Source organism: Polistes dominula, unplaced genomic scaffold, assembly GCF_049000335.1.
Source record: "Polistes dominula isolate Pdom_NZ unplaced genomic scaffold, Pdom_raw_medaka contig_82, whole genome shotgun sequence".
NCBI lineage: Eukaryota > Metazoa > Arthropoda > Insecta > Hymenoptera > Vespidae > Polistes > Polistes dominula.
In genome coordinates, this window is record NW_028301046.1 from 2,398,327 (window position 1) to 2,411,535 (window position 13,209).

Here is a 13,209-nt window from a genome sequence, read left to right on the forward strand (position 1 = left end):
GTTTACATTAATATATTTATCAATTAAATTTATTTCTACTTTGAATGAATGACTGTAAAAGTTATCTCAATATAACAACGTAAGTCAAAATATTTTGGATTTCAATGAATGACTGTAAAAGTTTTCGTAATAACAACGTAAGTCAAAATATTTTGGATTTCAATGAATGACTGTAAAAGTTTTCGCAATATAACAACGTAAGTCAAAATATTTTGGATTTCATTCATGTATATTTCACGTAACAATTGAATTTACGCTATTGTTTCATTCAATTAACCCATTGACATGTGGAAGTTTCTTTCTTTCAAGAAAATTTTAATACAATTTGATACAATAGTGGCATATTAATTATTTCTTGTATTATTTTGAATTATATTTTGAAAAAAAAATACGACGTTTATTTTAAGCTATGTTATTATTATGAATACGCCATTTTTAATTTATTATATTATAGTAAAGTTACGTTCTGTTTTTACATTTTTATAAAGTGTACTTGACGTAATGTACTCTTGTAAAAAGAAACAAATACAGTTCGTTAAAGAAGCTCTTTTCATTTTTTTGAAATATAACGAGAAGCAAAGAAATAAAAATACGCTTAGCATTCATTCATTTTTATTTGTGTAATTAAAGACGAAGAGTTATATACAAAAAAAAAAAAAAAAAGAAGAAAAATTAATAATAGGATAGTGCGATGAAAAAGATTAATCAATTTATTTTTGTTCATCGTTTTAATGATATTTTCTGTTTTATACAAATTAAGTAGGGAGAGTTATAATCAAACTTAAAATATATACATACATCGATATTCTTGTGAAACGTTTTTTGTTTTTGTTTTTTGTTTTTTGTTTTTTTCAAATAGCCGCGTAACTTATGCGTTAATTCATAATTTATTATAAGTAGATCTCCTTTGATAACGCCCATAATCTTATTGATTTATTTATTTTTTTCTTGCTATAATATATTTTCATTTTTATTTTTATTTTATTTTATTATGAAGCTACAATCGTGTCTTTGTATATTACAATGCAACAAAACTGCTGGCAAGTTTTCGATGAGTTGCTCTAGGACCATATCGAACGTACGTACGCCCTTTTATCCCTTTGGAGGATGGAACTTTTCAATTTGTTCCGTTATTTTTGTTATTGTTGTTGTTGTTGTCTTTCACGGTTTAAAAAAAAAAAAAAGTAAAAAGGAAATGTAAACCGCGATGAGATTTTTTGATGAAAAATGAGAGAGATATGACGAACGACGAGAACAAAAAAGAATTGAGCACACTTTTTTGAAAAAAAAACAAAGAAAAAAACAGAAACAACGCGTCTGGAGATACGACGGATAGATTGAGATCTTTTTTTTTAAATATATTTATAATATAAGATAAGATAAGATAAAAAAGAAAGTATCTTATCTTCTCCAGAACGCGTTGACGCAATTATTGCCCATCTCGGGACGGAAATTATCTGGGACGATTTAATACTATCGATAATATTTCAATGTCACTGGATCGTCCGCCATTTTAACGCTCATTTTCTTTCGCATTTTTTTTCTTTTTTTTGGGGGGGGGGGGAAGAAAAATAAAATGAAGGAAAAATATTAACTCCCGTTTGATTAATAACATCATGCTTGATGTAAATAAAAGTTAATAAATAAAATATAGGCTTAATTTATCTATTGTATTTTTTCTTTCTTTCTTTCTTTCTTTTTTCTTCTTCATTTTCTATGCACGAACCACATTTAAGAAGCGTAATTCATTACCATCAAACTTTAATGTAAATTTGTATTATCTCGTTTGATCTACGCTTAAAATATATTTTATTTTATACAAATACTTCTTCTTCTTCTTCTTCTTCGTTTAAGCACATTATCAACATAACAATCATTGGTCGTATTCAATTTATTATAATCCATAGCACAATTGTATAATATTTTTTTTCTTTCTTTCTTTCTTTCTTTCTTTCTCCTTCTCTTATATCTTTCCTTCTTCTTCTTCTTTTTTCTTTTTTATTCATGTGACTAAAATCGTTCGATACTTTGGCGTAACATGCACGACGAACTCCCATATATAAAATAAAAGCACGCAACGAACGATAAGTTGTTTTTTTTTTTTTTTTTTAACGCTTGGTATCGATTGACAATAAGAAAAAAACGGAAAAATGGTTGAAAAGGCGAGACAATATCGATTATCGACTACGTACACCAACCACATTTTATTATTTTCATTCTTTCGTAGGCACAAATTCATTTAGCTTTCTTCGTAATAAATCACTTGTGAAATGTATTCCTTTCTCTCTCTCTCTCTCTCTTTCTCTTTTATATTTCTTTTATTTTTCTTCTTGTTTACATAAATCATTAATAAAATTTGTATTAAATAAATTAATTATTAAATAAAAATAACACTTTGTTTGACAAACGCATCATTGTTAATTTAAAACGAAGAAAGTTCTTCTGTTTTTTGTTTTTAATTAAAAAGAAAATCCAATTGTAAGAAAGAGAAAGAAGATACAAAATCGAAAAAACCCTAAATTCACTGCTCCTTCTCAATGACATTTTTTAGTGAATCGAAATGAAATTGGCTTTAATTAGCCAATAATATAATTCCTCTTTATTCATATTCTCTTTTTGTTTTGTATACTCGTAATTAATGAATATAATATATATATATATAATACATTTGCTCACTATAAATGTATTAGTAATAATTATAAATATTATATTAACTATATTATAATGAATATACGAGCCTTTGTTAAGGTGATAGTCGTCGTCGATAAAAAAAAAAATCATGAATACATTTATTTAATATACTTATACAGAATGACGTTACAAATATTTCAATATTTTTTTATTAAAACGTCGAATAAAAAAAAAAGAACTGAGGAAAACAAAACCTCGTAAAAATAAATGTAAAAGTATTCTGATTTTTTTTTTTTCTCATCAAAATTTCATCACGTTAGACATAAATTTTACAACCCTGTTTTTGATATCGTTATTTGTGAACTCATTCAATCATGGAAATAATAATCCACGTCAAAAACATTGCCTACAAGAGTTTCCAAATTTTTTTTTTTTTTTTAATGTCAGAGAAGTCAAAGAAAATATTTCTTTTTGTTTTTACATTGTGCGAATAGAAATAAAATTAAGAAATTGAATTATAGTTTATGTTCAAAATAAACTGCTTTCAAATTATTAAAACCTTTTATCTATTGGATTGGCAATTAAATCATTGCTGAGTTTAAAAGGCCACCTATCGACAAAATCCGCAATCATTTACTTGGTAACCCAATATATACAAGAATTATATATGTATATATATATATATCTACTGAACAATAACAAATTAAAAAAATGTAATATTATTTTGTATTTTTAACCTTTTCGTTACTAGCGATTTTTATAAGGGTTGTACAAACGAATGATCAGCCCATTAAGAGTCAAACATTGCTTCACATGTATATTTACAATTAAAGAAAGACCATAGAAAAAAAGTATACAAGAATGAGTCAGGAAGAACTTGATTGAATAAATTTCATTCAAATAAATGAAATAATCTTTTGATCGTAGTGAAACATGTAATATAATAAATATTAAATAAATAAAACACACAAAATACAATTATATTGACACATATTTCTTATAATCTCGTTAAAATAATTGCAACTTTATTTGAAGAACATTTTTTATAGATTTCTAGTTGATTCTAATCAATTCCAGATATAAAATTCTTGTTTGTATTCATTTTTGGCGTTCTATTTATTTCAGATTTATACAGTGACAATGATGAAGGACTAGCAGGTGAATCTGATATCTTTGCTTCATTATCATCTTAACGTCCTTGCTCTTAACATTACTCCAAGGACTTTTTTTAACTATCTTTATTAGTTAATTGTTTACTAACCTACATTCCAATAACAATTATGATATATGCATATATGTAATAATAATTAACTGTCACGTCTCTCTCTCTCTCTCTCACACACACACACACACACACACATACACAATTCTCAACATTTACAATTAGCCAATTTCATGTTCCACAGACAACAACTGTACGTTTTCCATCGAGCATTTTGTTTGCAAAATTAACGCGGATTAAAATGATTTAAATGATCCAATTAGAATATTTTCAAATGATTTCGTTTTAAATAGAAAAACTTTGTCAAATAACTTCAGGTTAAAATAATTAATAACGGACCACAAGAAAACGCGTTTGCTAAAGGTCAAAAGGGGAAATCTACCCCTCTCCGAATGGTCGTTAAGCAACTTGGATTATATTGGGGTGATTTCCCCAAAGTGCTTGGCTAAGTATTAGGGGTTGTTATACGTTGTTGACAAAGTCATCAGTGACTGATTGATTATGTTTAACAATTTTAACAATGTGATCAATCATTGCTTTGCCAATTGTTGGAGATACTCAAGAAATTTGATCAAGTTAAGAGATTGAAATTTAACGCATTAAATCATCCATAATTTCAGGATGAATTTGTGCTGTCTCGCAAAAAAGAAAGAGAGAGAGAGAGAGAGAGAGAAAGCAACCTATTTTTAAACCTCTCTTTTTTCTGTGCATTCCCTTTTCTTTTGTTGATTCAATGTTTCAACACACTCATACTTGAACGAAATGAATAAGAAATTAAGGAAATGTATAAAGGGATTCTTATGTATATAACAAAATTTCTAGCATCACAGTCAAAAAGTATAGTACAACGTGATACAAAAGAAAAAAATAAGAGAGAAACGTATTACATATATATATATATATATATATATATATATATATATTTATCTCTTTTTCTTTCATTTGTTCATGTGTTCCAGTTTTAGGAAAAGTAAAACGTGTCAAGTGGGCTCAAGTACGCCTGTCCTTTGAAAAACTAATTGTAAGAGATATGAAAAATAAAAATGACTATTTATAATAACGATATGATATGATAATGATAGAAGAAAGTCTTCAATTTTTCATTTATTAGGTGGACCAGAAAGTTATGTCACTTTTTAACCTCAAAATTTAAACACAAACAAATTTTTATTATTAATCAATAATTAAATTAATTAATCACGTTATCAACAACCTTTTTCTTATCTGCTATGCATATTTTTAATATCATCAATCGATCTTTTGATTTCAAATATTAGAAATAATTTGACATGCGTAGTTTAGCAAACGCCATTACTTTTTCGGTCCCCCTAATATTTTCTTTGTTTGTTTCCATCATCGTTCATTTGATTTTGATTCCATTGATCTCAACGTTTTAAATCATGTGCGTATTGAACGAAAGGATAAATGTATGAAATAAAAAATGGAAGAAGGGCAAGAATAAGGGCATAAGGAAGGGAAGAAAAGAAGAATATGCAACGAGCGTAGAAAGGAGAAAGATGGACAAATACGAACAAAAATTGATTGATAAATATTCATGTAATGCCTACCTATATATAACAGTACTTGATTTAAAATCTATGCATATATATATATATATATATTATTCTTATATAAAGTTATTTATTATTAATTTGACGCTCCTTTACGCTCGTTTATAAGATTATTATTATTATTATTATACTCTTTCGAAGAAAGAGGCTCGAGCTTTGTTTACTTTAAATTCTAATTAGCCCTTTTCGACTACTAGGCCCAATTTGGCCTCAGAAACGTCACTTCATTCGAACTTCCTTCCTCGTTTACAACCTTTATTGATGCGTTATTAAATAATGCACGTTAGATGTATGTGTATACGTATGTATATATATATCTATAGTCATTTTTATTCACACTTCATTAAAATTGGCACTTGAATTTTGTTGTTCATCTTTCAACGGATACATTACATAAGTATATTAACCCTTAGAGTGCTATGGACGCATATATGCGTTTGGTAAAAATTACCAGAGTGGTATATCGATGCATATACGTGTTTGCTAATATTAACACTTTAATGACCGCTGTGTTAAACATGTGTGCCAGATACAATAGTCGGAACAATTATTATTGGCTGTTATTTATTTAGAATTTTGTATATATTTAAAATAAAATTTATTGTTGTTGTTGTTTTTTTTTAATGTTAATTTTTTCGTGAATTTAATTTCAATTATTTAAAATTAATTTTTCAAAAATATTCGCGGCCCCTGGCGACGTTTGACTACTGCGTAGACGTGCGGCCATTAAAGTGTTCATGTAAAATAATGTTATGTTTATATTAATTAATTAAATGATATATTTAGAAAGAAAAACTTTAATTATTAAATATAATTTATTATTAATAAATTATTCTGTGTTTTTACAAAACATTTTAATTAAAGGTATTCACCACTCAAAGGGTTAATGTGAGTCTTATATTTTAGATATTGGAAAATGGCGGAAAAATAAGGGATAAAGAGAAAATATATATATATTTATAGAATAAAAGAGACATTTAGAAAGAAGGACAAAAAGTGCGAAAAATTTAAATTATCAATAAGATTTTAATAATTGTTTGTTCATCGATGTTACTTTCGATTGTATTAAATCTAATTCAACTATTTAATCACTCAACGATACTTCAACACTGATAACGAGATATTATTTAGGCAGTATTTAGCGTATCGTAATATTATTTTTACATTTTTTTGTTGTTGTTGTTTAATCTTTCTCTTTTTTTATCTTTGTTTTCTTTTTTTTTTTTTTACATTATAAGACACTTTATACAATTTGTGAAAAGAATTCTGACGCGAATTTGCAAATCATCTTCGTTTCTTTTTTCGTTTACTTTGTAGTTAATATTGATTATTACATATATATGTTGGTTATATCGATTTTGAACAAAAAGTCATTGGAGTAATCAGACGTTTTATACTGAAATTGTTGAATACATCGTAATTAAGAATTTCAAGTCACAAATATTCGCATAAAACATCGATGATATTTTTTTGTCAACATTAAAACAAAAATAAACGACTTGTTAGTTAACGTCAGACCATTTTCGGTTTACATTTTGATTCAAGTTTATTTATAAATGATTAATATATGAAAAAAAAAAAAAACAATAACAAATTTTACAGCTTTGCTTTCTCTTTTTGTGTGTGTGTGTTTTTTTTTCACGTTTGGTATTTTTCATTTTTGTTTAAATGAAAAAGAAAGGGAACGGGTTCATAGGACGATAGGAAGAAAGAGAGTTGATAAAATGTCTTTCAATTTTATAATTGAAATCAAATAATTTCAATCTTATGTTAAATTTTGATTTTTTTTTTTTTTAAAGGCATATAAGAGATTAGTTTCAACGAAACAATTGTTAAACAAATAAAAATTCACGATTATTCGCAATTGCACATACATACATACATACATACTGTAATGTAGACTTAAAAAAAAAAAACAACAAAAAAAAACTATGAAAAACAAAAAAATGTCAAAATAGGAAACATGAAAAAACGTGATGATGATGATGATGATGATGATAATAAACGTTTTGCAAGAAAGAAATAGTTTTATTGATAATTTGTTGTAATTGTAGTTGTTGTTGTCAACGTTAAATAAATTTACACTTTTTCATCAAACTACTGTATACGTTCGCGATAACAAAAAGCAACAATAATTATCTAATCGCAAGTACTAATGAATTTATGATAAAATTATGGATAAGCTATTCGTAAGAGGAACTTCTTCAATCTTTCCGTTGGTCGTCGAGCATCATTCTCTTTTCATAAATAGCGTATACAAAATCTATATTATTATTATTACTTTTTTTCTTTTTTTTTTTTTTTTTTTCTTTACTCTACCGAGTGATCTTCTAAGATGATCGCCCCATTTTGGCACCGATTATCTCCATTTTTTTCTTTCTCATAGATTATAAATCAATTATTTGTCGTCTCTCGTAATTCATTTTTATATATTTAACATACGTATACGTATGCATATAATATATATATATATATGTGTCTATATATTTACAGAATAAGGGAAACAAAATGATAAAAAAGGGAGAAGGAAGGATTGAGAAAAAGAAAAAAGAAATTATAAAAATGCATCTTTCATCTTATATATATATATATATATATATATATATATATATATATATATATATGTATGTATGCATATCTATCAAAGAAATAATAATCTTGAGAGAATAAAAGTATTAATTACAATAATATTTACAAAGAATCACTGAATGGTACAACTTGGTAACTACAAAAATTGAGCTGATCGATACAACAACATAGATCATTTATATCAGCTTCGTGTTTGTCATAGAACAAAATTCGATATGTATGACACAGCATATGAACGATAATAATATGAAATGATTAACAGAACAACAGCAATCAAATTTTGTTAATCAATGATTAGAATATTCAACTATATTCGTTGTTATTTTTAGCAAGCAACAAGAACGGAGAGTGTAAGTAAAAAAACGCATAAATGAATATTTGATATTATTTTTATTACATTTTTTTTGTTTTTGTTTTTGTTTAAATGCACTTTTTAAGAACGAAGAAAGAAAACAGAACTCCTAAATAATATCTACAAATAACTATATCAACATCCAATTTACATAATTATTAACAATTGAAATATATTATTTAACCAATTACTTCTTTTTTACCTTTTAATTACAACCTATAAAGTTCTGATCTTTTTGTTATTTTTTTTTATTCTTTTTAATTTTTATATATTTTTTTTATTTTTTTGTTTTTGTTTAATGTTGCGGACACACACACGTTTTCTTTTTTTCTTTCAGTTTCATATCTACCTGAGATGTATAACGCTTATATATAAAAATAGTTTATATGATATATATATATATGTATACGTATATGTATATCATATCGTGTTTCTTCTCCTGATTCTTGTTGCAAGAAGAAATGACAATGTTAATGTTTTTCTCGTCAACGCTGTGCCATACGATATTCTATTGGCATTAAGGTATTTTCCTTTATTCGGGTGGTAGTAGTTAGTCTTGTGTATTTATGTATGGCTAATAAATCCGCTAAACAATGGTATTCTATTTATCGAACTATTGTTGTTGTTACAGACAAGAGTACATGTTAAAGAGGTGAATCTTTTTATTTAAGTAATAATCAATAGAAATATTTTATCTTTTCAATTTTAAGTTTTTTTTTTTAAGAGAAAATAATACATAAAACAAAAACCAGGATATACAAACAAGACAAGAATGATGATGTACTTTATATTTCAATTCTTTGCTAATTATTCTAAAAAGTATATATATATATATATATACGTAATAAAATTAACGAATAAATAAAAACACGGATTAAAATAAAAATTGAATTCAAAGTAAACAATATATATATATATATATATTATTATATGCAAGAAATTTAACTGAAAATTCGTCGATTACTTTTCAAACATAGCAACGCAACACCAACATAAGAAATTGCAATTATTTCCACTTGACATATTCCTATCGTGGAAGAATTATTTATGCGTCACGATTGATTTTCCATGTTTATTTTCATTAAAACGCGCGTTTGTTTGCGTTTATATATATTTATATATATATATAAGTGTGTGCGCGTGTGTGTGCACAATATAATACGGAGTTTAATTCGTTTTCTTCCATGAATAATGTACTTTTTACAAATTTATATATTCGTGCTACGAGCGATGCCGGCATCATTTCTCTTAAATATATATATATATATATATATATATAAAAAAGAGGATTTTTGTTGAACCGTTATTTATAAAAGAATATTTTTCATTTTCTACTTCCATCAAAAGAAGGAACCAAGATATGATTGGAAAAACAAAAAAATAAGGGAATGTCAGTCTAACGTTTAAATGAAGGAAGACGGTGATAAGAAGTCGAGGATAAGAGACGATAATAAAGAAAATGCAATGCAAGGCAAGGTTAATTTACTTGGAAACGTTTTTAGGAAATGGTCCAGCTAACTAACAGAAGAGACAATTAAAATATACTTCGCGTAATTCTATAAAGTAAAATCGGTGCATTTTAAAGTGGAGGAGGAACAACAAAGCAACTGCATTTTGTGCAGATAATTTCTTATTTTTTCTATGTTAATTTCCTCCTCCTCCTTCTCCTCCTTCTCCTCCTCCTTCTCCTCTTTTTCTTCCTGTTCTTTCGTAGGACAAAAAGCAACAACATACGAGAAATAAATTGTAATCAATTATCATACATATATGTAATAAATGTTTACATAATAGTTTATTTGTCCCTGGAGCTTTTGAAGGACGGTTTGTTTGGTCGATTTCACATAAAAAACGAAGAATACGATGAGCAAAACAAGAAACAATCGTCAATTATTAATTCCTTCCTATTCTAATAATTATGTAAAGAAAGATAACACTTATGGTCGGAATTATTTTTTGCATCATTTAAAAATCCTTAATTCTATTAATTATTATTGGTCTGAATGATTCTCCTCCTATTTTTTTTTTTTTTATATTTTATATACAAAGAATATAAGAAATAATACAATACAATAATATAATAGATAAACAATTAAAGTATCTTGCCAGTAAATATCTTTCATTTAAATAGGAAAGAATTAACGTATACACAATTGTCGCTCGTATTTTATGTGAGACTCATTTTACATACTAATTACGTCTTTTGTCGTATATGTCATTCATATTCAATATTATAAAAACATGTTCTCTCATAAAGTAATACGGGGTGGGGGGGAAATATTAATAATATATTAAATTCATCTAATTTGAAAACGATTAAAACAATTACTTCTAATGAAGCATTAATTAGCATTAAAATTTGATCAAAGAAGAAAAAATTTTTTTTTTTGGATAAATTTTAATAACAATAATAATACGAAGAAAATTTAATATGAAATTTAAAGAAAAAAACAAAAAAACATTATCTAAATCATGGACGAGCATCGTATCAATAAGATAAAATGCATTTATATATATATATATATATTGGAGGTAATCGTAAAAGATAATATACTATAAGATAAATTCTGTAATTTCAAGCAATCACAATAAGCTTTGATTATATTATGATCTCCGAAGGAAAAATGCTGATTTTTTTTTTTGTTTTTTTTTTTTTTAAATAGTTTTTTTTTTCTTCTTCTATGCACAATATTTCAAATGTGTTTTTCACGTACGACGTGCATGATACAATCGGATTGTTTGTTTGTTTTTTTTTTTTTTTTATATAGGGCAAATCATCTCGACGATTCTCATCATGCTTTTTTCTTTCTCTCTCCTTTTTTGCAAAGACACATATCAACAGAGCAACAAGAAAAGCATACGAATGCTTTCTTTCTCTTTTTTTCTCATTCCGTCTAATATTTATCGATCAGTCCTAATGAAAGTACAAGCATATAAGTTATAATGTAAAAGTATACGAATACCGGGAGATAGATATTTCATGCTACGATTCGTAAACAATGTCGCAGCTTATATTTTTTTTCTTTTTTGTCCATTTCCTTTTGATATAAAGATGGAATAGGGGATTTTTGAAAAGGCTTGGCACGTGATCACCACCTCCTAGTACCTCTTGGACCCTCTTCTTTTTCCCACGGTTTTAGTATTTATTTATTTTTTTTCTTCTTCTTTTTCTCTCTCTCTCTCTCTCTCTCTCTCTTTAATCTATCTAACGCTTTTAAAATGGACAACACACACACACACACACACTTAGAGACACGTGTGTGCGTGGTATAAGTAACTTGATTAAAAGTAAAAACTATATTTTTTATTACTTTTTTTTTCTTTTTTCCTTTCACGATTTACTACTTCTCTCCTTGTTTTTTTTTTCTCTTCTTTAGCCCATCATTGTTTTACTTTTCCAAGTTTCGTGTCGTGGCCATGAAAAGCAATGTGGCGGCGGTTGTGGCTGTAGTTGATGATGATGATGATGATGATGATGATGGCGACGACAACGACGACGACGACGACGACGAAAACCTTTGGACTTCATACATATATATATATATATATATACTTATACTTATACTTATACTTATACTCTTATATATTAACTTATTTTATTTACCCCTCTTTCTTTTTGCAATTTACGCGCGCATTTGGAGAGATCTTTTCCCTGGCCGTCTCGGTGTTTTTAACCGATCCCGCTATTTCTTTCCCTCCCATTTTTATTTTAATTTTATTTTATTTTTTTTTTAATTTTATTTAATATTATTTTTCTCCTTTTATCATTTTTATTATCTTTGCCTTTTAAACGTACCGATTGTCGTCAGCCTTTTCGTGTTTCATAATCAGCGATAAACCGAGTTAAACCGAGAAGCAAGCATTGGTCAAATTTAAAACGTCATCAGTTTGATCGCGTAAACTCCGTCACACATTTTTCTTTTTGTTCTTTTCTTTTTTTTTTTTTCTTTTTTCTAAACGCAAATGAAGAAAGTCAACAAAACAATTGGAGAATAAAATTGGAAACGCATTCTCCTATCGATATATCTCATAAGTCATAATACGGCAGGAAGATTGGTCGAATGGCGTTCGTTTTCGAGTCGCGCAACCTCCATTCAGTGTTTTCATTTATTTTTAGATTAGTTTTAATTTTCGGCGATTATTATTCCAGGAACCATAAGGACCGTTAAGAAGATCAGCCTTGCAACTTTGTCGAGAAAATGGAAATTCTGCGACAAATGAGTCGCGACTGTAACGTACCGACAACCGAAAACAGACGTAGTAAAAAAAAGCCGGCCTTTTCATTGTATGTCAGTAATGCGTACTATCCATTCCTCCCGTATCACCCATATGGTTGGCCAACGTGCTTCCGCTATTTTGCATATCGTAATCGGTGACCAGTCTCTTAATATGGCTTAATTTTTCATGCAAATATTCGAAGCGACGTTTCGTCTGTTCCTGTATCGGATCGCTCTTCGTTTCCTCGTACTCCATAAGAATCATTTTGTTAACCTCCTGAAAAAATTCAAAAATATCAATTAGAAACGAGAAATTAAACGAAGAATTAAAAAATTATGATTTTAGTTCAATTCTGTAAAAAAACTTACTGATTAAATTATATTTTTAACTTTTCTAATATTTACCCTCCATCCCTCTATATTCCCCGTCGCCTGTTCTTCCTTCAGACGTTCCTCCAATTGCTGGAAACGCTCAGAGACCATCGCCATTTGAGAGTGCAACCTTCTATATTCTTGATAGTCCTCGTAAAATTCAATTTTATAACGACGTCTCTGTTCCAAGCTTTGTATTGGAGTATAACATCTATAAGAAGAATAAATTTGACGATAAGATCATCAATAATCTGTCAG

At 27.4% G+C, this 13,209-nt stretch overlaps 1 protein-coding gene across 2 annotated transcripts in view; it reads right to left on the bottom strand.

The window, feature by feature from the left end:
- Nucleotides 1–1,191: 1,191 nt before the first annotated feature.
- Su(Tpl) (Suppressor of Triplolethal) overlaps nt 1,192–13,209 on the bottom strand; it is a 72,729-nt gene continuing 60,711 nt past the window's right edge. Inside the window, exons 9-10 of one of the 2 annotated variants that reach the window (XM_089175116.1) lie at nt 12,985–13,162; nt 1,192–12,856 (exon numbers count right to left, since the gene is read on the bottom strand). In XM_089175116.1, the coding sequence (XP_089031242.1) occupies nt 12,653–12,856; nt 12,985–13,162 (382 nt within the window). In that variant the 3' untranslated portion in view covers nt 1,192–12,652. The remainder of the gene's footprint in view (nt 12,857–12,984; nt 13,163–13,209) is intronic. The other variant, XM_089175117.1, reaches the window with a different exon arrangement.